We start from the raw sequence: 26,339 nt of genomic DNA, 5'->3' as shown, positions 1-26,339 counted from the left end.
GGCAGCAGCAGGAGAGACCAACCGACCGCACACATGCTGTGTTTGGATATGGAGTGAACACAATTATGTACCAAATTTAACTTGACAAACTTTCTATGGCTTGTCCCATGTGCATCTTATTTAAAATTTCCCCCCGTGGAAATCACTCTCTTGTTTACTATTTCCAGAGCTCTAGTTATTTAGGCAGGGTGTGGTGTCTGAGAGGCCAGAGGGGCATTATGGGCTGATTTTTAGTACCAGGTCCCACAGAACAAAATGGCAGCCTCTGCTTCCTGCTGCCACACTCTGCAGCCTGGTCCTGTGGACTCTGGTTGTAAAGAGTAAATTGTATCTCAGGAAACCAGCGTCACCTTTTCATTTTATATTATTCATGTTATACATTTCCTGTAATGGGAGTGTTAATTTTACTGTACTTTTTGGTACCTTTGGGGAATCGAATGTAAGGTATTTTACATGTGTTCTGATTTTGCCACAACCTGGATGTTGAAGCTATCCAAGCATTTAAAATAAAAATTTAACCCTCCCCCCACAAAAAAGAAATAAAGCCAAATACTTAACATCCAACTGATCTTTGATGAAGCATACAAAAACATAAACCTATTTAGTAAATGGTGCTGAAAAGACTGGCAATCCGCATGTAGAAGAATGAAACTGGATCCCAATCTCTTACCTTATAAAAAAATCAACTCAAGATGGATCAAAGACTTAAATCTAAGAACTGAAACCATAAAAATCACAGAAGATTATATTAGAAAAACTCTTATGGACATTAGCCTATGCAAAGAATTTATGACTAATACTCCAAAAGTAAATGCAACAAAAATGAAAACAAATAAATGGGACCTCATGAAACTAAAAAGCTTCTGCACAGCAAAAGAAATAATCAGCAGAGTAAATAGACAACCCACAGAATGAGATAAAATATTTGCAAACATATATGCATCCAACGAAGGACTAATATCCAGAATCTACTAGGGTCTCAAACAAATCAGCAAGAAAAAAATAATAATAATCCCATCAAAACGTGAGCAAGGGACATACATAGACATTTCTCAAAAGAAGATATACAAACAGCCAACAAACATGAAACAATGCTCAACATTACTAATTATCAGGGAAATGCAAATTAAAACCACAATGAGATACCACCTTACTCCTACAATAATTACCGTTATTAAAAAGTCAAAAAAACAACAGATGTTGGCATGGATATGGTAAAAAGGAAATGCTTATACACGGCTGGTGGGAATGTAAATTAGTACAACCTCTCTGAAAAACAGTATGAAGATGCCTTAAAGAACTAAAAATAGATCTACCATTCAATCCAGCAATCCCTCTGCTGGGTATCTACCCCAAAATAAGTCATTATATATGAAAAAGACACTTGCACATGTATGATTATAGTAGCAGAATTCACAATTGCAAAGATATGGGACCAACCTAAGTGCCCATTAACCAATGAGTGGATAAAGAAAACGTGGTATATATACACCATGGAATACCACTCAGCCATAAAAACTAATGAAATAATGTCTTTTGCGGCACCTTGGTTAGAGCTGGAGACTATTCTAAGTAACTCAGGAATGGAAAACCAAAAGCTGTATTCTCTGACTTACAAGTGGAAGCTAAGCTATAAGTAGGCAAATCCATACAGAGTGATATAATGACTCAGAAGCAGGAGGTGAAAAGGGAGGGGAGGGATAAAAAAAACTACATATTGGGTACAATGTACACTACTCAGGGGAGTGACAGGTGCATTACAATCAGAATTCACAACTATATAATTTATCCATGTAACCAAAAACCTCTTGTACCCCAAAAGCTATTGAAATAAAAAATACATAAATAAAAATAAAAATATCCTCCTCTTGCACAGTGCCTTGTAAGAAGTAGGAAATCAAAAATTATTTGTGTGTTTGCATTGGGTTGGATATCAGAGAGCCGTAAAAAAGAGAAGGTAGTCAAAATTGTGAAGATGAAGTTATGTAAAGCCCATAATTGAATAAAACAGAGATACAGTGTTAAAAATTACAACAGCTAGGATCAGAAAAAAAGGCACTTAGAAGGTGCCTGTAATTATGATGCTCATAAAATAGCAATTAGAACTATTTCCCAAGCTTCAGTTATTCAAGTATATTCCTAACAATTTTTTATAAACAACCTACATTAACATTTATACTACTTTTCCTTAAAAGCTTTTTTTTTTTTTTTCAAAAAGAATATTTTTCACTATCGACTGTATGGCAAGTACTGTTCTCAGACTCTTGGATACATCCATGTACAGCAAAGCTGTCTGTCCTTTTAGAGACTATATTCTACGGAGAAAGGCAGACGATATATAAGAAAGACATATATAAAAAAGAGAAAGAAAGAAAGACAATATACAAGAAAGAGAATAAGTATCATGCTGGTGCAAAAGTAATTGCGGTTTTTGTCATTACTTTCATCCTATATACTTTCAATGGCAAAAACCGCAATTTTGCACCAACCTAATAAGTAAATAGTAGAGTATATTAGACTACAATAAATGCTATAGTAAATAAACAGAGGTAAGGGAGATGAAGAATGTAGGGGAAAAGAGTTGGTAACTTTAAATAGAGTTATGTGAGTAAGCATCATTAAGAATCTGGTCATGTTTGTGCAGAGATGGGAACGAGGTGAGAGGCCAGGCCCTGCAGCTTTGTCGGGTAAGAGTCGTTCAGGTGGCCAGGCGCGGTGGCTCACGCCTGTAAACCCAGCACTTTGGGAGGCCGAGGCGGGCGGATCATGAGGTCAGGAGATCGAGACCATCCTGGCTAGCACTGTGGAACCCCGTCTCCACTAAACAATACAAAAAAAATTAGCCAAGCGTGATGGCGGGCGCCTGTAGTCCCACCTACTCGGGAGGCTGAGGCAGGAGAATGGCGTGAACCCGGGAGGAGGAGCTTGCAGTGAGCCGAGATCGCGCCACTGCACTTCAGCCTAGAAGACAGAGCGAGACTCCGTCTCAAAAAAAAAAAAAAAAAAAAAAGAATCATTCAGGTAAAGGAGATAAGAATCACCAGTACCTTGAGGTGGAAGCACACCTGACATGGTTGAGAAACAACAGAGACGCCAGAGTCCTGAGTGCAGTGAGTAAAGATGAAAGAAGTAGGAGATTAGCTCAAAGTTAAGAGGGACAGAATATGTAGCGCCTTACAGATAATTACAAAGGTATTTCATTTTTGTGTTGTTTTGTTTTTACTCTGAGATACATGAGAAGTTGATGAGAATTTTAAGTAGAGAACCGACATGATTTTATTGAAATTTAATGGTCTCACTCTGATTTGTTTGAAAATAGACTGTAGAGGGCAAGGGTGAAGGCTCAGAGACTACTTCAAAAATTATTGCTATAAGCCAAACAAGTGAACATGGTGGCCCCTCAGCATGTCCTCTGGTGTGACCATTACTCATCTCGAATTTAACTTTTAGACTGAGGTTCGGCTAGCAGTTATTTCACCTTTTCTGTGTCTTGGAAAAGTGTGGATGTTTTCTGTCTCTTGGAAAAGTGTGGATGTTTTCTGTCTCTTGGAAAAGTGTGGATGTTTTCTGTCTCTTGGAAAAGTGTGGATGTTTTCTGTTTATTAATGTATATTTCCATATAAGCTGTGATATAAACGTGTCTCAACAGGTCAGGTACTGTATGTCTTGCACAGGGTAGAGCAATCTTACTTTACACCGTCACTTTCGTGATACCCACGTCATGGGTTAGGTTGCCTGGCCTGTCTGTTCACTAGATTAGTACAGCTGGATCTTCAGCATCCAGTTATTTACCTTGATTACCATAATTTCTTAGACTCATCCACTATATCCTGGGGACCCAGGGAGGAATGAGTCAAAACAAAACCAAAATTAAAATACTAGATATTTCTTCCAAACTCCATCCTATGCTTTAACTACTTAAAACAGTTAACCATACTCTTCATGTTCTCAGCCTGATCTATCTCTTCCCTTTCTTTTTTTATGTTTAGTATATATTACATCATTTATTTATTTATGTATGTATTTTTAATTGTACTTTAAGTTCTGGGATACACGTGCAGAACGTGCAGATTTGTTACATAGGTATACATGTGCCATGGTGATTTGCTGCACCTATCTATCTCTTCCCTTTCTACATTTTTTTAAGTAATGAAAACAAATTTGCATATTAAACAACAATAGTAAACCTCACAGAAATCTTTATCTTGTCTTAGGTTTTTAAAATTTTTAAGATCTCGAATTAATGCTTTAATATCAAAATATCTACTATAAATATCCACTCCACCCATACCAAATTCAGCATCATTTTTGGGGAGAGGGCAAATTGTCATAGTGATTGTGACACACAGGCACATCATTTAGAGGCCAGGGGTTTTTTGATGAGAGTTTTTTTTTTATTGAGATGAAATCCACATAACATAAAATCAGCCATTTTAAAGTGAATAATTTAGTAAAATTGGTACAATTTCTTTTCACATATTAATCAACATTAGAGGACTGTAAATGCCTCCCTAGTAATACAGAAATATCCATTGGAAATAAAAATAGCACCAGTGGGAAAGTATGAAAACAGTAAGACAAATCAGCACATGAGGAAATATAGTTTCATTCCAATAATACCATTCTACAGTAATTACTGAAAAAAATGGTAAAAATTGTAAAACAGTACATCACAAAACTAATACAACATGTTTCATATTCCAAAATGTTAATACTTGTTCCAATGAGATTGGTTACTTTTTTATATTCATCATCAGATTTTATGTATTTTTATGTATTTTTGTATTTAAAAAGCAGAAAACTTTCCTGTCAGAGCAGTTTCCCTACAATTACATATTATACAAGATTCTAGGCCGGGAGTGGTGGCTCACGCCTGTAATCCCAGCACTTGGGAGGCCGAGACAGGCAGATCACATGAGGTCAGGAGTTTGGGAAGAGCCTGACCGACATGGAGAAACCCTGTCTCTACTAAAAAAATACAAAAGTAGCCGGGTGTGGTGGTGCATGACTGTAATCCCAGCTACTTGGGAGGCTGAGGCAGGAGAATCACTTGAACCCAGGGGCCGGAGGTTGTGGTGAGCCGAGATCGTGCCGTTGCACTCCAGCCTGGGCAACAAGAGTGAAACTCTGTCTCAAAAAAAAAAAAAAAAAAAAAAAGATTCTATTAGAGATATGGCAGACATACTCTCTGAGCTATTTAATTGATAAAGAAAAAGTAGGAGTTCCTGCTTTTTAAAGATGATAATCATAATTATGACCATATTCATGAAAATAATAAAATTACTCTGACTGTGGTGAAGATTTTTTCCCATTTCTTCATTTAGCTATTCAGAAATATATTTCACCCTCAGTTCATAACTGATATACTGCTAGAAGTTGAGGGTCAAATGGTGGCAACACACCATGCACTTCGATGGCATTGTTGAGCACAAAAACAACTCTGATAGAGCCAGAAATTAAGATTCGCTTATGGCTTACCCAAGGTAAATGCCAAGGCAATGGCAGAATGAAAATTCAAGCTTGGGGCCAGGTATGGTGGCTCACATCTGTAATCCCAGCACTTTGGGAGGCCAAGGCGGGCAGATCACTTGAGCCCAGGAGTTAGAGACCAGCTTGGTCAACATGGCAAAACGCAGTCTCTACAAAAAACACTAAAAATTAGCCTGGCATGGTGGCATGCACCTGTAGTCCCAGCTACTTGGGGGGCTGAGGCGAAAGATAGCTGCAGTGAGCTGAGATTGTGCCATTGCATTCCAGCCTGGGTGACAAAGTGAGACCCTATCTCAAAAAAAATAAAAAAATAAAAAATAAAAATTCAAGCTTGGCTGCCCTGATTCCATGTCTAGGGATCTACTAACTAGAAAAATAATACTAGCCTACCTGTAGGTTGACAAATACAGAAATCACAGCCTCTCCCTTCAGTTTCTTGGTTAAGATTACAGTTTGCCAAGCTCTCTAAACATTTTCTGCATTTATTTTGACCTCAGCTGTTAACTCTTCTCTGTTCTGTTTTCTGTCCTCCTTACTAGCTCATATATTTCTCTCTCCTCCACCCTTCCCCTTACATTGAAAACTTCTTCTCACAAATACTATATGAGGGCACACTACACAGTTGGTCATAAATGACTGACACGTGAATCCATACACAATTTGGAGATGGGTTTTCTTGGGTAGCTGTGGTTCTGATCTGAAATCTGTTAAAATAGAATACAGTGAGGTAATTAGAACAAATGTTAAGGAATACTGTCTACATGGTGCACAAATAAATTAGTAAGGATATCGGTGAAGAGTTCTGAAGTGTTTCTATTATTGGAAAAGGAGGCTTAAATCTAAATTGTGAATCTCAAGTGGTTAAATGAATGGTCTCCATTATTAAAGCAGAAAAATGACTTAATTTTTTTTAAGAAATGCTACTAGCTGCATAAACTTAAAAAAAAGTTCCTGACAAAGAAGAAAAATCATTTAATATTCTATAAAAAGTTCTTTATATATCTTTCAGCCTATTACTTAAATGTTTCTGTATCAAATCAAGTAACAGTTTAATTTAATTATTACTGGATATACTTAATGAGTAGACCAAGCAGAAGCATTAATGCTGAAAGGGATCTAGAACTAAAAAAAGAATCAGAGATGCCCAGGCCATTTAAAGGCAGAGCAAACAACTCTGTATATTTTAATGTATCCTGGAAGCAGAATTATATTACAATACAATGCTTGACAGTTATGGAAATCAACACTGCTAAATGCAGGCATGGTCCTGTTCAATTTGATCTTCAATCTCCTTAAGTAGCACTGTTAATTAGTCAAGCTCAAAGAGCATCACTGAGCCTCAGTGCAAAAGCTATGACGTGGCACTCTTTGTCCTGGTTATCTATCTCTCCCTCTTGACCCTGAGGTTGGAGGATTGAGAAAACTTTGCTTTAGAGATGACTAAGGCTAAGATTAACTACTTAGATTCAGACCTCAGGGAGAACTCTGACCAGCATTATTCCTTAAAAATTTTTCTTGACCTCTAAGTGTTTTGGGGGCATAGACACAGCTAGATTAAATAAATGCCACCCAGAAAACCAGAGTAGTAACTTATCAAAATGTTAACTTGGGCCCACTTGTGATTATAGAAAGAGTCCTCTAGTCATACATTTAAAATAGCAAGGGAAATCTCAAGACAAACAAGTGCTATAAGAAAGTAGAAAATACATTTGGCTGATTGTTTGTTAATAAATTCACTGTACTTGGCCTAGTAGAAGTAAAACAGTTAAGTGATAATGCTCAGCAGTTTGTACTGTTCACACTATTGGGTGAACAGACCTGGTGGTGAGAAAAGAGGCAAATGAAAAAACACTTCAAATTAATTCTACAAAGATTTTAAGATACAATGTTAACAACCCTATAAAAAGCAATCTGACATAAAAGAAAACTAATCAACACAAAAGAAAAATAGTAAAAAAAAAAAAAAACAGAAACAGATACATACAGAAAATTGGAATTATGAGACACAAGCTAAAACAACTATGGTTAGTGTGTTCTGAAAGTTAAAAGACAGGCCGGGCGCGGTGGCTCACGCTTGTAATCCCAGCACTTTGGGAGGCTGAGGCGGGCGGATCACGAGGTCAGGAGATCGAGACCACGATGAAACCCCATCTCTACTAAAAATACAAAAAAAAAAAATTAGCGGGCACCTGTAGTCCCAGCTACTCGGAGAGGCTGAGGCAGGAGAATGGTGTGAACCCGGGAGGCGGAGCTTGCAGTGAGCCGAAATTGCGCCACTGCACTCCAGCCTGGGTTACAGAGTGAGACTCCGTCTCAAAAAAAAAAAAAAAAAAAAAAAAACGAAAGTTAAAAGACAATACTAAGAATGTTGGAAGAAAAAGTAGAAGTATACGTGTTAAAATAATAGATTTGAGAAAGAACTAAACTAAAATTATAAAACTGAAAATGTCACCAAACAAAATTAAAAACTTAATAGAGGCTTTTAACAGTAGATTAGCCACAGATGAGAAAAAATAGATGAATTGGAAGATATGTGAAAGGTAATTACATAGATTGGAGCAAAAAGCTAAAAAAGAATGAAAACACAGGAAAAAGCAAAAGAAACATATAGGATGGTGTCAATTGGGTCTGTAATGAATGTAACTGGGATTCCAGGAGAAGGGAAAACAGATGGGGAAAAGCAAAATATGAAGCAAGTATGGTTGAGAATTTTTCAGTGCTGAGTGAATATATTAATTTTAAAACATATATTACCTTCAAACAGATGACCTCTCAAAAACAACAATAAAAAATAGAAAACAGTGGAATAGTATATTTGAGTGGCTGAGAGGAAAAACAACAAACCTCTCATCCTATAGTTATTGGAAATATCAATCTTAAGAAAAAATACCTGAAATGTACTGTTAGAAAGGAAGAAAGAAATAAACAACTAAAATCATAAATATGTGGGCAAATTGAAATGAATACTAACTGCATAAATCTGCTGTGCACCACCTTGTCTGTCTAATTTTTGTATCTTTTTTCTTTTTTTTTTTTTGTAGAGATGGGGTTTCACCATTTTGGCCAGGCTGGTATCCAACTCCTGAGCTCAAGTGATCCACCCGCCTCCGCCTCCGAAAGTGCTGGGATTATAGGTGTGAGCCCCTGCGCCCGGCCCAAGGGCTATTTTTTTTCTTTTTTTTTTTTAATACTGAGTCCGGCTCAGTCACCCAGGCTGGAGTGCGGTGGCGCGATCTCGGCTCACTGCAACCTCTGTCTCCCAAGTTGAAGCAATTCTGGTGCCTCAACCTCCGAGTAGCTGGGATTACAGGTGCCCGCCACCACACCCAGCTGGTGACGGGTAGCTTTAGTCCCAGCTACTCAGGAGGCTGAGGTGGGACAATCGCTTGAACCCAGGAGGCAGAGGTTGCAGTGAGCCAAGATTGTGCCACTGCACTCTAGCCTGTGCGATAAAATAAAAATAAATAAATAAAAATAAATACATTAATATAATAGCATATAAATTGAGGACAGAGTCAACAGAGTAAAGGAATGCGCTATGATTTTTATATTGGTCAGGAAGGACATAAAAATGTCAGTTAATATTAGTCTTTGATGAATGAAATATACATGTGTAATTCCTAGAACTACTAAAAGATTAGTAAAAGAGACGTAAAAGACATGAAAGAGCACATTCCAAATGAACAGAAAAAAAACTGAATAAGAAAAAGTGTTAAATCAGTCCAAAAAGGAGGAAAGAAAGGGAAAAAAAGTAACAATTCTAAACTTTATGTGCCTGATAACACGGCTTCCACACATCGAATAAAATGTTTACAGAACTATAAGTAGAATCGCAGCGGAAGATTTCAACACAATTCTTTTCATATGGAAAGAGGAAGAAGCACATAAAAATCAGAGAACTACAAGCATGTGGAGCATGTTCTCTGATCACAGTGGAACTAAGCCTGAAATCTAAAACAAAGAGATAACTAGAAACACATATGTTTGTAAATTAAGAAACACATTTCTAAATAACTCCTGGGTCAAAGAGCAACTCACAGTGGAAATCAGAAAGTAGTTTGAACTGAATGACAATGAAAATACATTAAAATTATAGCCTTAAATCTACATACTTGAGATAAAGGAAGGCTTAAATTCATGAGGCAAGCATCCAATACAAAAAGTTTGAGATGGGGCCGGGCGCGGTGGCTCACGCTTGTAATCCCAGCACTTTGGGAGGCCGAGGCGGGCGGATCATGAGGTCAGGAGATCGAGACCACGGTGAAACCCCGTCTCTACTAAAAATACAAAAAATTAGCCGGGCGTGGTGGCGGGCGCCTGTAGTCCCAGCTACTCAGAGAGGCTGAGGCAGGAGAATGGCATGAACCCGGGAGGCGGAGTTTGCAGTGAGCCAAGATTGTGCCACTGCACTCCAGCCTGGGTGACAGAGCAAGACTCCGTCTCAAAAAAAAAAAAAAAAAAAAGTTTGAGATGGAATAGCAAATGTAAAACAAATAAGGCCGGGCGCAGTGGCTCACACCTGTAATCCCAGCACTTTGAGAGGCCGAGGCGGGTAGATCATGAGGTCAGGAGATCAAGACCATCCTGGCTAACATGGTGAAACCCCGTCTCTGCTAAAAATACAAAAAATTAGCCGGGCGTGGTGGCGGGTGCCTGTAGTCCCAGCTACTCGGGAGGCTGAGGCAGGAGAATGGCCTGAACCCGGGAGGCAGAGCTTGCAGTGAGCAGAGATCGCGCCACTGCACTCCAGCCTGGGTGACAGAGCGAGACTCCGTCTCACAAAAAAATAAAATAAAATAAAAAAATAAATTAGATCAGGAGATTGAGACCATCCTGGCTAACACGGTGAAACCCCGTCTCTACTAAAAATACAAAAAATTAGCAGGGCGTGGTGGCGGGTGCCTGTAGTCCCAGCTACTCAGGAGGCTGAGGCAGGAGAATGGCCTGAACCCGGGAAGCGGAGCTTGCAGTGAGCAGAGATCGCGCCACTGCACTCCAGCCTGGGCAACAGAGCGAGACTCTGTCTCACAAAAAAATAAAATAAAATAAAAAAATAAATTAGATCAGGAGATCGAGACCATCCTGGCTAACACGGTGAAACCCCATCTCTACTAAAAATACAAAAACTTAGCCGGGCGTGGTGGTGGGCGCCTGTAGTCCCAGTTACTCGGGAGGCTGAGGCAGGAGAATGGCGTGAACCTGGGAGGCGGAGCTGGCAGTGAGCCGAGATTGCGCCACTGCACTCCAGCCTGGGCGACAGAGCGAGACTCCATCTCAAAAAATAAAATAAAATAAAATAAAAATAAATTAGATGGAAGGAAGTAATACAGATTAGAATAAAAGTTAATGAAAGAAATAATAAAAAGAGACAGAGTCAACAAAGTCAAAAGTTATTTTCTTTGAAAAACTAAATTGAACAGTACTACTGAGACAGATGAAAAACACACACAGGTGCACACACACACACTAATAATAAGAACTTAAAAAGGACATATTTCATATTCTGCAGATACTGAAAAGCAAATGAATGACAACAGCAGTGACAAAGACCAACACATAATAAGGAATAATGTATAATCAAGCAAATGTGAAATACGTTTAAAATATCTTTCTAAAATGCAAAATGTGAAAATGTGGTTGCTTTTTAACATAATAATAAGTCTCATACATTAACTATGTACAAGACACTGTGCTAAATTATTTTACTTTTATACCCATCTCACAATTCTAAGAGGAAAGCACTCTTTCTTTCTTTCTTTTTTTTTTTTTTTTGAGTTGGAGTCTTACTGGAGTCTCACTCTGTCATACAGGCTGGAGTGTAATGGTGCAATCTCAGCTCACTGCAACCTCCATCTCACAGGTCCAAGCAATTCTCCTGCCTCAGCCTCCTGAGTAGCTGGGATTTCAGGCAAATGCCACCACACCCGGCTAATTTTTCAGTGGAGGTGGGGTTTCATCATGTTGGTCAGGCTGGTCTCAAACTCCTGAGCCCAAGTGATCCACCCACCTGGGCCTCCCAAAGTGCTGGGATTACGGGTATGAGCCACTGCACCCAGCCAAGAGCACCTTTCTATTCTTGTTTATGGAGAATGGGACTCAGAGAGGAAAAGTGACTTATCCCCAGTGTCACACAATCAGTGAGTGGGGTAATCATTAACCCAAACTGAGGCCTGGCTTCAAAACCCATGCTCTTAACCGGGGGGTTACACTGACTGACAGTGACTGCTCCTTGCCTGGACAACTTCAAACATGTCAGATGCCTCCCTGGTAAGAAAATCAAAAGAATATCTGTGTTGATGCTACTAGATGGCCTCGCTCCTTTTCACTCTAAGGTCCTCCTCATCTTTCTCCTCTTGTCCTAGCTCACTTTCTCTTCTTCTATATCTTTCTCTCTTTCTCATATATGGTCAGCAAATCAGGTTCTTAGCTGCTGAACAGAGGTTTTCATAGATGAGGTGGAAACCTCTCTGAGAAAGAGGATGAAGCATTGTCTCTCCAAACACTTACAAGTTAGAAGAGAATGTTGATCCATCCTCCCAGAGCCATGGTACCTCAGTCTGGGGCCGAGAAAGGCCTATCCAAAACGAATTATCAGGTTGGGAAGACACTTGTTTTACTATAAATCCCTGTAACGAAACACATACAAATATACAACAAAGAGAGAGAGAGAGAGAAAGAAACTATTATCATGGACACTGAGAAAAAGATTGAATCACTTTGGTAAAGAATGCGTGCCTAACCTGACATCAACTTAGAGAGAAGTGCCAATTTTTGAATGTCATTGAATGTCTCAAAAGGCCTATCTTATTTATTTAAATTTTCCAAAAGAATAGATTTATAATGTGAAGATTGTACTGCCTCCATTCAACCTATCTGACAAAATCCCAGATAACAGGCGCCCTAGGCAGTTTTCATGGATGATTAGCCACTGTCTTCTCCTCCGATTGAAGAAATAAATTGATGCTACTTTTGTTAAGAAATACTTCTCAGAGTTAGGTAACAACTTAAAAATAATTTAGTCCAACTGTATATTTTATGAATAAGTAATCTGAGGTTCAGTGAAGATATCTGAATTGTTTACAAATCTATAACAATTTATTTTCAATTATAGGCTGGCCTAAAAGTCACACAGACTTGTAATCCAATACTCTTTCTTTGCCATATATCTAGTTCCATTAACTTTAATATAAATTATTACCACTGGGTAAGACATTACAGAAACAAAAACAAAATGAGAATAGTGAAAGTAGATGTAGAAGTTATAGACTGGTTTGGATCTATAACGTAGAATGTTTCCTATTAACCCCTTATCTACCTCATTGAAGCTCTACCTTTCATTCATGATGCGTTATAAGTGCCACTTTTTCTGAAAACTTCTTAGGAACATGGGGAGCTCTTTAAACACCTATAGCATTTATTGCTAATGCCAGATATTTAACTTTTAATAGCTGCTGAGTTGCTTTTTTTTTTTTACTTAAAAGATTATATGTGTCCCGTGATAGCAGGGTTGTGTTTTAACCCTCTTTGCCTTTCCCAGTATCTTGCTAAGAGTAAATAATTTCTAAACACATATTATCATTGTTGCCATTTTTCTTGATAATTATGATGACAAGGATGAGAATTTTCTACTTTACTTCCACCATATTTAAAAATTGAAATACAAACTCACAAAACTGGGTAGTGGCCTGATTATTGCAGTCATGCATACATGGAGTGTGTTTGAAAGGACTTGTTTTAAGGTGAAACACAGTTTTTTTTAATTAGTTAAAAATAAAAGCATATACTATGCACTTTATATGCTTAAGGCATGCTATGATTATAATTATAGAGATATTAAAAATGACTTTTGGCCAAGTGTGGTGGCTTACACCTGTAATGCCAACACTTTGGGAGATCGAGGTAGGCAGATTGCTTGTGCCCAGGATTTTGAGACCAGCCCCGATGATATGGAGAAACCTCGTCTCTATGAAAAATACAAAAAAAAAATAGACGAGCATGGTGGTGCACCCTGTAGTCCTAACTACTCAGGAGGCTGAGGCTGAGGTGGGAGAATCACTTGAGCCTGGGATGTCGAGGCTTCACTGCACTCTAGCTTGTGCAACAGAGTGAGACTCTGCCTCAAAAAAAAAAAAAAAGACTTCATTTTAGGAAAAATTGTCATTACCTGGAATCTCCCTCTATCTTCCTTCTGGATACAGACCACAGATAATTATAACAGAAGTCTACACTTACCAATTCATTTGAGCTATCTATCTTTAGGAGATTAGAGTCCAGTTGTGAGCATTGTCTTTTACTTCCATCCCAGGAATTTAGTGACATGCTGAATAGATAACAGCTCTTCTCATATATAATCCAGTTAGGAGGACAAGGGCTGGAAAGAACCCCTGGAAATAAAAGATTAGTACCATGAGGTTCATAGCATACCAGTTCACTCTTTTAGTGTGAACACCATTCATCTTAAGGACATTTATGAAATAACCAATGAGTTGCCATTTTTATATTTCATTTTCAATTCAAACTATAGGGATATGATTTTACAGATGAGAATACATTCAAATTTTCCTATTCATTTAGAATTTAAAAATGAATTAACTACAAATAGTATTTTAGGCAGCCAACCATCCTTTTTTTCTTGACCTGTCTTCTATTCCTTCTAATTCAGCTCAAAACTACCTTTCTCCTTAATAACTCCTTAAAATAAGTCCGCTCAAAATTAATCACTGAGGTACACAGCAATTTCATATTGTTACTTAACTTATTTGATGATGTAAGGTCTACCTCATAATATGACTTTCCAAATGAGAAAAGTATAGGTAATTATTCATATCACACACTATCTCTGTTATATATTATTAGCTACTTAATAAAAATAGTGAGGCAGTATGGGTCCAGAGGTGAAAAATTGAAGTGAAAACATTAAGTCATAGTCAATTATGATGCAATTAGAAGTAAAAGCCAAGTGTGTATAGAATTGTAATTAAGTAAATGAAATTGTATGATTAAACAAATTTGATGAGTTTTCAGGAACGCGTATTAGGTCTACCTCTTTTGTATATTTTTAATACAGCTTCCTTATTCTTGGCAACATTTTCCCCTCTTTCCTTTCTCCCTGTCATTCCTCCTTTCTAATGTCATATTTCCTATTCTAACTGTATCGCATTTAAAATGTCAATTCTGTAAGAGGAGAGAACATTTTTCTTTTATTTGTATCAAATTATATGATCTCCTATAGATCTAAGCACATAGACAGTGATAAATCAGTTACTGATTTTAAAAATTAATAAAGTCCAATTTAGAACTGTTCAGCCAAGTGCATAGGGTACTTATAATTTCACCTTATTGTATATATGACAGGGATACATTAAGGTAATACTAATATGTGTATTTGCCTTAAATGTACAATCATTGAATCTAAGCATTTTTCTTTACACCCCTGCCCCAGGCCTCAGCATCAAGAATTAACCCACTTGAGTCAAGATTCCATCCTTTAACTATGCCCTTGCCTGTGGTTTTGACAGCTTTGGTAGGAGTCACACTCTCTTCTAAAGATGCTTGTGTGGGTTGACTGTGGTTCTCTTTATTTCTTGATGGGAAATAGCCATTCTCCAATGTGTTGCTTCCTGAATTGGATCTCCAAATAGCTTCATATACCAACAACAATAATAGTGACAGAAAAAATGTCATTCTGCTGTGTTTGAAAATTAAAATCCCAAAACCCGTATGTTATTGGAATAAAAGAATACATTATTGATTAATGATAAATAGATGATATATTGCTATGGAGAGATAAAGACGATTGATAGAATAGATGAAAAGAAATACATAACTTTCATAAACGAGGTATAGTACAAAGAAAGAAAAGAAAAAAGAAGGTGGAGAAGAAGAAATAGAATGAGGGAGGCAGCAAGAGGCAAATGTCATAGAGTCAGTTGGACCCATGATAGATTTGAAATAGCAACATCTTTCACCTTTCTTCTATTATTTAAAAATGAGAGATCCTTGAGAAACTGCCCAGTACCAATGACATAGAATGCACTCAGTAAACATTTGACTAATAAAGGAATGTCATGAAGACTCTCTGAAGGTGATTGACAACAGATTGCATGTGATATAAAATCTAAAAAAATATATTCACCCATTACAAAATATTGACTTAAGACCAAGTGCCTCAGGAGATTTCTGGTGTATTCAAAGGTGTTTATATTAAAGATCAGAAATAATTTCCTTAAATAATGTGACTCATAAAAATAGCTTAATGTCCATTTAGTGAATTTATTTCATTAGGAAGACAGCACCATATTGTACTTTCTTCTTCAGCTCCATGTATTTCCTTCATTAATTTATCCTTTGAATTCCACAGCTTTGAAACCAGCTATGCAAGGGAGGTAGGAGAGCGATGTAGTTAAGAGTATGAGTTTTTTAAACAGATCACCTAAATTTCTAATCATGGTCCCACCACTAACTAGCTTATAACCCTGGAAAGGTAAAATAACCTCTCAGTCTCTCACACCCTTTATAAGTGAAATAGGCGTTAACAGCACCAACCCAATACAGATAAAACCAGATTATATACAAATTACAGTAGATTATGCATGTCAAGCCCTTAAAAGGTGCCTGGCACGTAATAATTGCTTACTACATTGTCTGTCGTTGTTGTTAATCTCCTCCACCAAATACTCACCCATGGTACCCAGGACCACAGCTATCACCAGTATTACCAGGCATAGGATTCCCAAAATCACAGCAATGAGACGCCAAGGAAGAGATGCAGCACACGATCCTGAGGAGCCAGAGGGGGCAGAGATAGAATAAAGAAAATGACGGATGGTAGGGCAGTTTAATTCTACAGTTCATCAAAAATCTGGCCTTGCACAGTGGCTCACACCTGTAATCCCAGAAGGGAGACTGAGGTAGGAGGATTGCTTGAGGCCAGAAGCTCAAGACCAGCCTGGGCAACACAGGGAGACCCTGTCCCTACCAAAAAGAAAAAAAAGAAAGAAAGAAAAAACATTTAATTAGCTGGGCATGGTGGTGAGCTCCTGTAGTCCCAGCTACTCTGGAGGCTGTGGCAAGAGGATCACTTGAGCCTAGCAATTCCAGAGCAGCATGGGCAACAGAGTGATACCCTGTTAAAACCCCCCCCCACCACACACACACACACAACAACAACAACAACAACAAAATACTGGCAAATTTTAAAGTGAATTCAGTGAATTATTAATCACTGCCTAGGTTACCTAGTCATCTAGGATTCGCTGTGTTTTCTCCACTGGTAAAGATACCTTCTTCTTCAATTGCTGGAATTGTAATTTCGTCACATTGCCTTGATACCTGTATGCTTCTAATTTCAGCTCCACATTGATATCTACAGGTCTTGACATTAGTAGGATCCCTGAAATCCCACTGATTCTTAGAGGAAATAGCTTAATGTTGGGGATATAGCACTGATTACTAAGGGTAATTTTCCATTTTCATATGTTTGTTGCATGACTCTGCGCAAATTACTCCCTTTGTTGGTTTTTATTCCTGTTTGTGAAACTGGGGTAATAATATCTCAAAGGATTATTGTGGGAATTAAATGAGCTAACACATATAAAAGCACCTTGTTTAGAGACTGCTAGCACATGATAGGTGTGTTGTTACAGGATACCGTTTGCCTACACATATGCAGAAACACGCGCATGTCTCCCTACCTATTGCCTCATCCACTTTTTCCACCCTTCCTCAATAGGTTGCCCAAGAAAAGAATTACATCAGTGCTGAGAGGAAAATATTTGTGCAGTGTGAATAACCAGAAAGCAGAAGAAAGTAAACTCCGGTGTCAAAAGCAACAAATGATCTCTCTCTCTCTCAAAGATAATAGGGAACTAATTTTGTATGAACCTTGCCATAACCAGAATGTATTTCTGCTTTCCACTGAGACTAAACTGTCAGGACATTTCATAGAATCGTCACGTAGGAGAATCATAGACTAGGTTAAATCACTCATTCTGTGAATACAGAGATCCTCCAATGCCCTTCTTTCTATTTCATTTCATTTACACTTTGTTTAAGACTCATGTCCTGCTGATGGGATGTTTTTATCTACCATATGTTCATATATTTTCCATCACTGGTATACCAATAATTGTTTTTTGTTTAAAAACAATTTAATCTCTTACCACAAAAAAACATCTTGTTCATATATATACTTCTTTAAGTTTCCTGGCCTCCATTCGATAATCTAGCCTTTCTATCAAACAAGCAACAAGTCACTCATACAGAAATCCTTTATCTTTGTGTATTATCCCACTTATTACCAATTCCTCACTGATGAAATGTCTATATCTATAGAAAAGAGAAATTCTATTTTCTGCCATCAGACATAATTAATTTAAATACTAATAATTGGTCACTGAATAATTTTCATGAAAAAAGGTTTAGGGTGCATTCAAATTATCTTCAGTGACATCTGAAGCCTTTTAAAAGTATATCCATAAAAATGTACACATCATGAGCCTCTCAAATTTTCTCCCCTTATATGTTTTTGTTTGTTTGTTTGTTTGTTTTTATTTTTATTTTTTTTCAGAGACGGAGTCTTGCTCTGCCACCCAGGCTGGAGTGCATTGGCGTGATCTTGGCTCACTGCAACCTCCACCTCCCGGGTTCAAGTGATTCTCCCGCCTCAGCCTCCCAAGTACCTGGGACTACAGGCGTGCGCCACCATGCCTGGCTAATTTTTGTATTTTTAGTAGAGACGGAGTTTCACCACGTTAGCCAAGCTGGCCTCGAACTCCTGACCTCAGTCAATCCACCCACCTCAGCCTCCCAAAGTGCTGGGATTACAGGTATAAGCCACCGTGCCCGGCCTCCCCTTATATCTTTTCAAATGGGAGAGCTAAAGACATACATTAGAAAAAACATATATATACCTTTCTCTGAAACAACAGCTATCCTGGTATTGCTTTGAGAGTTGAAGTGTAATTGAGTATATCCATCTTCATCCAAATTTTCTAAATCAGGATGATATTCCATTGTTCTTGAGAGCCCCTGAATAGATACAGCATTTGGGAGCTCTTTTCTTTCTGCTCCTGAGATGACTCTGTGGACGAAAGAGAATCTCTGAGTCAAATCATGTGGGCAAGGTACTTACTGGAGTTTAACAAATTAAGCTTAAGTAGTTCAACCAGACATTCAAGAGCAGGAAATGAAACTATGCTGTGGTAATTTTCCATTTGTACCTTTAGATCCTGTTTCTGAGACTGCTGACTCAGGAAAACTAAAAGGCATCATAGCAGATGAGTCTTTGTTTCAGACCAAATGTAAGAAAAATGCATAAATTAATGTCTTATGCTGCCTTCATTACTCTCAACCAAATCTGACATTAATTTTAACCGATGCAAACTATTACAGTTTTGGTGCTCTAAGTTTACCATAACTTTGTTCATGTATTTATTCACGTATTTTTTAAATTACATAAACAGGTACTGAATGCCCACCTTTTCAATTGGCAGGAGCTTAGAATACAAGGAAAAATGATACCTATGAAGAAACTCATTGCCTAATAGAGGAAATATATAGATAGGTAAATGAGGCATGGCATGAGGAGGTGCATTGTTGTAACAACAGAGAAAACAAATCTCTTTGGGAATTATCAGATATTAACACAAAATAACAATTATTTATTGAACAATTACTATGAGCTAGGTACCACATGTTGCACATGGTTTCTTGTTCAATCTCACTTTTCCAAGTCTATATAGTAGGCATTATTATTTCTATAAGATGAAATAATTTCTATAATATGAAATAATTATTTCTATAATATGAAATGAAAAAATGAGACAGAGAAAACTTAATCTCTTTCTCAGGTTTAAGAAGCTAATTTTAAAAATTTAGAGCAAGGAATCAAATCAAAGCTGATGCTTGCTGCAAAACTCATGGTCTTTTCTGTTACGCTACACTGCCTCTTTCATCATTCCATACACTTATATTGCAAGGAACAGCTTATGGAAGGTGTTGGGACTGAAATATTATGCTAGATGTTTGATTTTTTTTTCCCTCTCTTCCAGTTCCCATAGTAATGATCAAATCAAAGTAATATAGAAAACACCTAACATTGCTGGAAACCGAAGAGGTGTTCAACTCATTTACCAGACCTTGAAGCCAGTAGAGTGCAGGAGACATCTGAGTGTTGTCGAAGATAACAAATCTGGATACTAGTTAATGCGGTGAGGACAGGTTTTATTCAGTAATACTATTGCAACAGGAACCAGTGCAGCATGAACTGAACTCAACTTCCCCAAAAGTAAAGCCGATGACATTTTAAAGTGGAGTTTGCTAAGGAAAAGATACTGAGTGGTGTTAAGGAAAGTTAATGTGACTAGACCCTCTGGATTTGTTAACTGGCCCTTATCCAGAGGAGAGAGAAACTTTGCCTATCTATATGACAGAAGGACATGGTGGTAGTTGAAGTGAAGCACCCAGCTAAGTTGGTCCTTATGCTCCATCTGAAAGAAAGAGCAAGATTTATCTCCCTGAATGTTTGCATTTCAAAGAAACAGCTCCCAAGTCCTTGAAGAAACAGTTGTGTGTGGTGGATTTGCTTCTCAAAGGGCAGAGAAAGAATTGAACTGTAAGATTTCTTTTACTTTTCTTTCTTTCTTTTTTTTTAGACGAAATTTCGCTCTTGTTGCCCAGGCTGGTGTGCAAGTGGCACGATCTCGGCTCACTGCAACCTCCACCTCCCGGGTTCAAGCGATTCTCCTGCCTCAGCCTCCTGAGTAAGCTGGGATTACAGGCATGTGCCACCACGCCAGGCTAATTTTATATTTTTAGTAGAGACGGCATTTCTCCATGTTGGTCAGGCTGGTCTTGAACTCCCGACCTCCGGTGATCCGCCTGCCTCGGCCTCCTAAATTGCTGGGATTACAGGCGTGAGCCACTGCACCTGGCCTAACTGTAAGATTTCTAAAGTAACTGCTCTAAAGGGAATTCAGGAGCCTATGTGTTACCAAGCTTGTTGTTGTTGTTGTTGTTTTGAGAGACAGTCTCGCTCTGTCACCCAGGCTGGAGTACAGTGGCGCAATCTCGGCTCACTGCAAGCTCCGCCTCCCGGGTTCACTCCATTCTCCTGCCTCAGCCTCCCGAGTAGCTGGGACTACAGGCGCCCGCCACCACACCCGGCTAAGTTTTTGTATTTTTAGTAGAGACGGGGTTTCACCATGTTAGCCAGGATGGTCTCAATCTCCTGACCTCGTGATTCACCCACCTCGGCCTCCCAAAGTGCTGGGATTACAGGCATGAGCCACAGCGCCCGGCCTGTTACCAAGTTTTGACTGGAACAAAAGGTAAATTCTCCTAGCAGCACTGGGCTTCCTCAGGCTGGCCTTTTAAGTAGGGCTGAGCCATCCTGTGGACCTTGCCGTAGGCTACTAGAAGGCGTGCTGGAGTTTGCCAAATCTCTAGTGCAGAGATCTGGGAGGAGTTGTTGTATGATGAGGGCTCTGCAGTTCTGAGGGTCTAACACCTATCAAAATGGAAGAGACCTCAAGAGAGTACATAAATGAGTTTCCCGCCTTACTTAAGCTGCCACAAAAGTTTTACTAAGTTTTTGTAGACGTGTTGCAAAGTGGTAATGTGGATCTTAATCTCAACATTCATCAGTGTTTCAGTCCTATAATGCAGTGCTTGGAAAGCAGCGTATGAGGTTCAGGACATGCAACCCCAAAATATGGATTCTTGGCATTTGAGAAAACAGCAGAATCAGGAAATTCACTCTCACACCTTTCCCCGTCTTTCTGTCCTGAAGCAGATCACAAGACCCTTATTCTAGAAGTATCGTTTCCTAGAGGAAAGAAACTTCCTTATCTTTGAAGACACAGAGATGCCAAGAAGAATCTGAACAATTAGCCTTGCTAAGATCCCTCCAGTTTATTACCATTAGATCATACCCCCCTTGTCCAACGTAGGGGAGAAAAAGTAATATATTTTCCTTGCCCATCACAAGGTTTGTGACTGAGACCCAAAAGACAGATTAACAAAACAAAAGCCTGTAAATGTTATATGACAAGAGACCCTTCTGAAATGAAGACGCAGGAAAAACTGAGTATTTCTATGGACAGTCATGCAGAAGTATGACTGGAGAACAAAAGGGTATAATCTAATGGTAATAAGCTGCGTAGAACTTAACAAGGCCTGTTTGTTCAGGTAACTTCTATTAAATAAATTTGGATGCTATTCTCTTGTTGATCTATGTTTTACTGTAGGTGCCATGAACCTAGCAATGAGTGAGGAAAAGGAATCTTTCACCCCTACAAAGAGATACAATGGAATTTCTCAAACAGTGAATAAATTGGCTCCAGGAAGAAGGGTCGACCTCCTAAATAGGAATAGAGAACTGGAGAACAATAATGAGGGGAGTACCTTGCAGTCAGTAATAAGAAGCTGTCTTTACTATCAAATCAGACCTCCAATGGGAGAGTTTTTCCCTATAGTGACTTTGACTGTCACCCTGTGTTTAATCACAATCCTATAAAAACAGTTAACTCTCTAAGTTGTCAAAGAAATTTTTCAATAAACATAAACTTTAGTCTAATTCTCATTATTCTCCTTTTTTGTCTCTTTGTCTAAAATAAAGCAATTAAACATTAATTATACAAATCATTGACAAACTAGAAAAACAATACCCTTCATATTTTAAGACAGTGGGAGAGATAGTCTGTGTATTCAGAGAAAAATACCCCTCATTAAATGTTAATGCAAGAAACAAGGCCGGGCGCGGTGGCTCACGCTTGTAATCCCAGCACTTTGGGAGGCCGAGGCGGGCGGATCACGAGGTCAGGAGATCGAGACCACGGTGAAACCCTGTCTCTACTAAAAATATAAAAAAAAATCAGCCGGGCGTGGTGGCGGGCGCCTGTAGTCCCAGCTACTCGGAGAGGCTGAGGCAGGAGAATGGCGTGAACCCGGGAGGCGGAGCTTGCAGTGAGCCGAGATTGCGCCACTGCACTCCAGCCTGGGCGGCAGAGCAGGACTCCGCCTCAAAAAAAAAAAAAAAAAAAAAGAAACAGGTGGAAGGCCGAGCATGGTGGCTCAGGCCTGTAATTCCTGCACTTTGGGAGGCTGAGGCGGGTGGATCACCTGAGGTCAGCAGTTCGAGATCAGTCTGGCAAACGTGATGGAACCCCATCTCTACTAAAAATATAAAAAATTAGCCGGGTGGGGTGGCAGGTGCCTGTAATCCCAGCTACTTAGGAGGCTGAGACAGGAGAATCACTTAAACCCAGGAGGTGGAGGTCGCAGTGAGCCGAGATCGTGCTACTGCACCCCAACCTGGGCAACAAGAGTGAAACTCTGTCTAAAAAAAAAAAAAAAAAAAGAAGAAAGAAAGAAACAGGTGGAAACAAACCAACCTAACAAAAAGAAAAGAAAAAACAAACCAATTACCTAATTCACATTTTCAGTGAAGTTTGTTGAAAACTTGCATCCATAAAACAAGTGGGTCTTCCAAGAAAAATGAGCAATCTGGCTGGGCATGGTGGCTTATGCCTGTAATCCTAGGACTTTGGGAGGCAGAGGCGGGTGGATCACCTGAGGTCAGGAGTTCAAGACCAGCCTGACCAACATGGAGAAACCTCGTCTCTACTAAAAATACAAAATTAGCTGGGCATGGAGGCGTATGCCTGTAATCACAGCTACTTGGGAGGCTGAGGCAGGAGAATTGCTTGAATCCGGGAGGCGGAGGCTGCAGTGAGCCAAGAGTAAGCCAAGATCGTGCCACTGCACTCCAGCCTGGGCAACAAGAGCAAAAACTCTGTCAAAAAAAAGAAAAGTGAGCAATCTGAGAAGAGTTCTTAGAAGTGAAAAACACATTTTATAAACTAAAATTATAATTAATGGAACCCAGATGTAGATTGAATATTGCATCAATAAAATAACTAAAAAAACCAAATTCATAATAGCTGAGTCTCAGGAATGGAAAACAAAACATTGTGTGTTCTCACTTATAAGTGAGAGCTAAGCTATGAAAACACAAAGACATAAGAATGATACAATGGAGTTTGGAGACTTGGAGGGAAGGGCGGGAGGCAGGTGAGGGATAAAAGATTACACATTAGGTACAGTGTACACTGCTCAGGTGATGGGTGCAACAAAAATCTAAGAAATCACCACTAAAAACTTATCCATGTAACCAAATACCACCTGCTCCCCAAAACCTGTTAAAATAAAAAATAAAAGAATAGCTGAATCAGTCTGCTCACTCACTGCTATATACATTAAGCAGTAGTGTTTACTCTCAGAATTAAACCTCAAAAGATAGCATTCTTTTCAAACAAATATCTATTTTGCACATGTCTAATGTGACTTTCTGGAAAATTCATACAAATAAATGAAGATAAATAAGTAAACATGTAAATATATAGAAATAAATGGATACATGAATTAAATAGAAAGGATTATGGCTGGGCACGGTAGTTCTGCCTGTAATCTCAGCACTTTGGAAGGCCAAGACAGGTGGATGGCTTGAGTCCAGGAGTTCGAGACCAGCCTGGCAACATGGCAAAACTCCATCTCTACAAAAAAAAATACAAAAAATTAGCCAGTTATGGTGGTACGTGCCTGTGGTTCAAAGTACTTGGGAGGCTGAGTTGAGAGGGTTTCCTTGAGCCCTGGAGGCAGAGGTTGCAGTGAGCCAAGATGGCATCACTGCACTTCAGCCTGGGTGACAGAGCAAGACTCTGTCTCAAAAAAATAATAAAAATAACAAAGGAAACAAGATTATTAAAACCAAACTAAGCATTAAACTTAAGAACCACTGTAGAAAAATATATTCAGTCCTCAGAAGATAGCAACATTTCAAAGTACCTTCCCAATTAAAAAAAATCAAATTTCTCTTCCAATTTGAATGCTAAATTGGGCCTCTTTCCTCTCTTCCTCTTCCTTCAGTGTCCGCCTCCTTCCTTTCCTTGTTTTCTCTATTCATCCATTAACAATTAAATATCTACTGAACATTTACTATATTCACAAAGAAACCTGAGGCTCAATCCCAATCCTAATTGATTTCTCATTATATTTGAGGAAGAAAGACATGTTAAAAATATTACTTCGGTATCCCTTGGATTGACTGAAGCACCAAATTTACTTAGCTTCACTCACAGCACTTACAAATGCTTCATTTTAGGTGGTGTGGTCATTCGTAGCTCTCCCACCTTCCCTGCCAGGGATCCCCAGCTCCCAATTGCCAAGCCCATGCTCCTCCTTTCTTCTTTGTGACTTTGCTTTTAACATTTAGTTGCCATCAAATAAACCGACACCTGGCAGGTCTCCAGTACTTCCTTAAAGGAGCCAGACTCACTGCCAGGGCACAGAGCATCTGCTCTTCCCAGCACCCCCCTCCAGAAGCCTTTGGTCTTCCCTTTAGTAGTCTCTGAAGTTCAAAATTGAGAATGGGTCCTGTAAACTATTCCATATAAATTAATCTTTGATGACTTTTTATTTTATGTATTTATTTTTGAGATGGAGTTTCGCTCTTGTTTCCCAGGTTGGAGTGCAATGGCGTGATCTCGGCTCACTGCAACCTCTGCCTCCTGGGTTCTAGCGATTCTCCTGCCTCAGCCTCCGAAGTAGCTGGGATTACAGGCATGTGCCACCATACCCAGCTAATTTTTTGTATTTTTAGTAGAGACGGGGTTTCTCCATGTTGGTCAGGCTGGTCTCGAACTGCTGACCTCAGGCAATCTGCCCACCTCAACCTCCCAAAGTGCTGGGATTACAGGCGTGAGCCATCTCACCTGGGCTTTAATGACATTTTGATTGAAAAAGCCAAAAAAAACAAAGAAACAAACAAAAAAACCAGACATGGTGGCTCACACCTTAATCCTAACACTTTGGGAAGCCAGGGTGGGAGGATAGCTAGAGCTCAGGAGTTCATGACCAGCCTGGGCAACATGGCAAAACCCTGTCTCTACAAAAAAATACAAAAATTGTTGGGAAAAGATGAGTGTTGGGAGAAGCTGAGGCAGGGCTTGCATGTCTGACATAATGTAAAAGAGTCTTGGAACATGTCCGGGGTCCAGAGTCTAAAACCCCTCGTGGCCTTTGGAACACCAACCTCTGTGCTAAGCGTGGAAGGCTACCCTGATGCACCATAATCTAAGCTCAGGGCATAAAACCCTTCGTGGCTTGGATGGAATCCAGGGCTCGTGGCTCCGGAATGTGTCTAGACTTGATAGCTCCTTGCTTCTAGCCCTACCAGGCTCCTAGGTCAATTGTGTCTTAGAATTGGCCATATAAACACTAAATCATCGCAGCTGTAACTCATGTTTTTAATGCAACACTCCTTTTCGACCCCCACATTCTCACCACCTGTTTCCTTGTTTGATCACCAATAAACAGTCTGAGCTTCCAGAGCTCCAGGCCTTCGCAGCCTCCATAACTAGTGTTGACCCCCTGGACCCACTTTCTCTCTCAAACTGTCTTTTCTCATTCCTTTGACTCTGTCGGACTTCGTCACCCCACGACCTGGTATTGGGTCCGATCAACCCAAAAAAAATTAGTCGGGCATGGTGGCATGTGCCTGTAGTCCCAGCTACACAGGAGGTTGAGGCAGGAGGATCTCTTGAGCTCAGGAGATTGAGGCTGCAGTGAGCCAAGATCCTCCCACTGCACTCCAGCCTGAACTACAGGCTGTCTCAAACAAGAAAAAAGAGCAAGACAAATCAAACAGAAGAATATGAGGCATTGTCCTAAAAGACTTCCCTGGTAGTTTAACTTCAAGCTGCAGAGCATCCTGGCAATTAGTTTTAAGTAGAGGACAAAATAACTTGACATTTCATTTTTCTCAGGAAGTCAGATTATAATGAAAATCT

The 26,339-nt window shown here is 39.2% G+C and overlaps 1 protein-coding gene across 6 annotated transcripts; it reads right to left on the bottom strand.

Moving 5' to 3' along the window:
* Positions 1-4,284: 4,284 nt before the first annotated feature.
* On the bottom strand, positions 4,285-18,619 carry CLEC7A (C-type lectin domain containing 7A). 6 transcript variants are annotated; one of them, XM_055280689.2, is made up of 6 exons: positions 18,402-18,619; positions 16,172-16,270; positions 14,994-15,131; positions 13,723-13,874; positions 11,998-12,116; positions 4,285-6,194 (listed from the first exon to the last, which is right to left on the bottom strand). In XM_055280689.2, exons 1-6 carry the CDS (start codon positions 18,502-18,504, stop codon positions 6,062-6,064), a joined length of 744 nt encoding a protein of 247 aa, XP_055136664.2. In that variant the 5' UTR covers positions 18,505-18,619; the 3' UTR covers positions 4,285-6,061. The 6 variants fall into 6 exon arrangements, with proteins under 6 accessions (XP_055136664.2, XP_055136666.2, XP_055136665.2 ...); XM_055280691.2 differs by lacking the exon at positions 11,998-12,116; XM_055280690.2 differs by lacking the exon at positions 14,994-15,131.
* Between the last annotated feature and the right edge of the window lie 7,720 nt (positions 18,620-26,339).

This window comes from Symphalangus syndactylus, chromosome 5 (assembly GCF_028878055.3).
Source record: "Symphalangus syndactylus isolate Jambi chromosome 5, NHGRI_mSymSyn1-v2.1_pri, whole genome shotgun sequence".
Taxonomy (NCBI): domain Eukaryota; kingdom Metazoa; phylum Chordata; class Mammalia; order Primates; family Hylobatidae; genus Symphalangus; species Symphalangus syndactylus.
The sequence above is the reverse complement of the archived record's forward strand: the minus strand, read 5'-3'. Positions and strand labels throughout refer to the sequence as shown.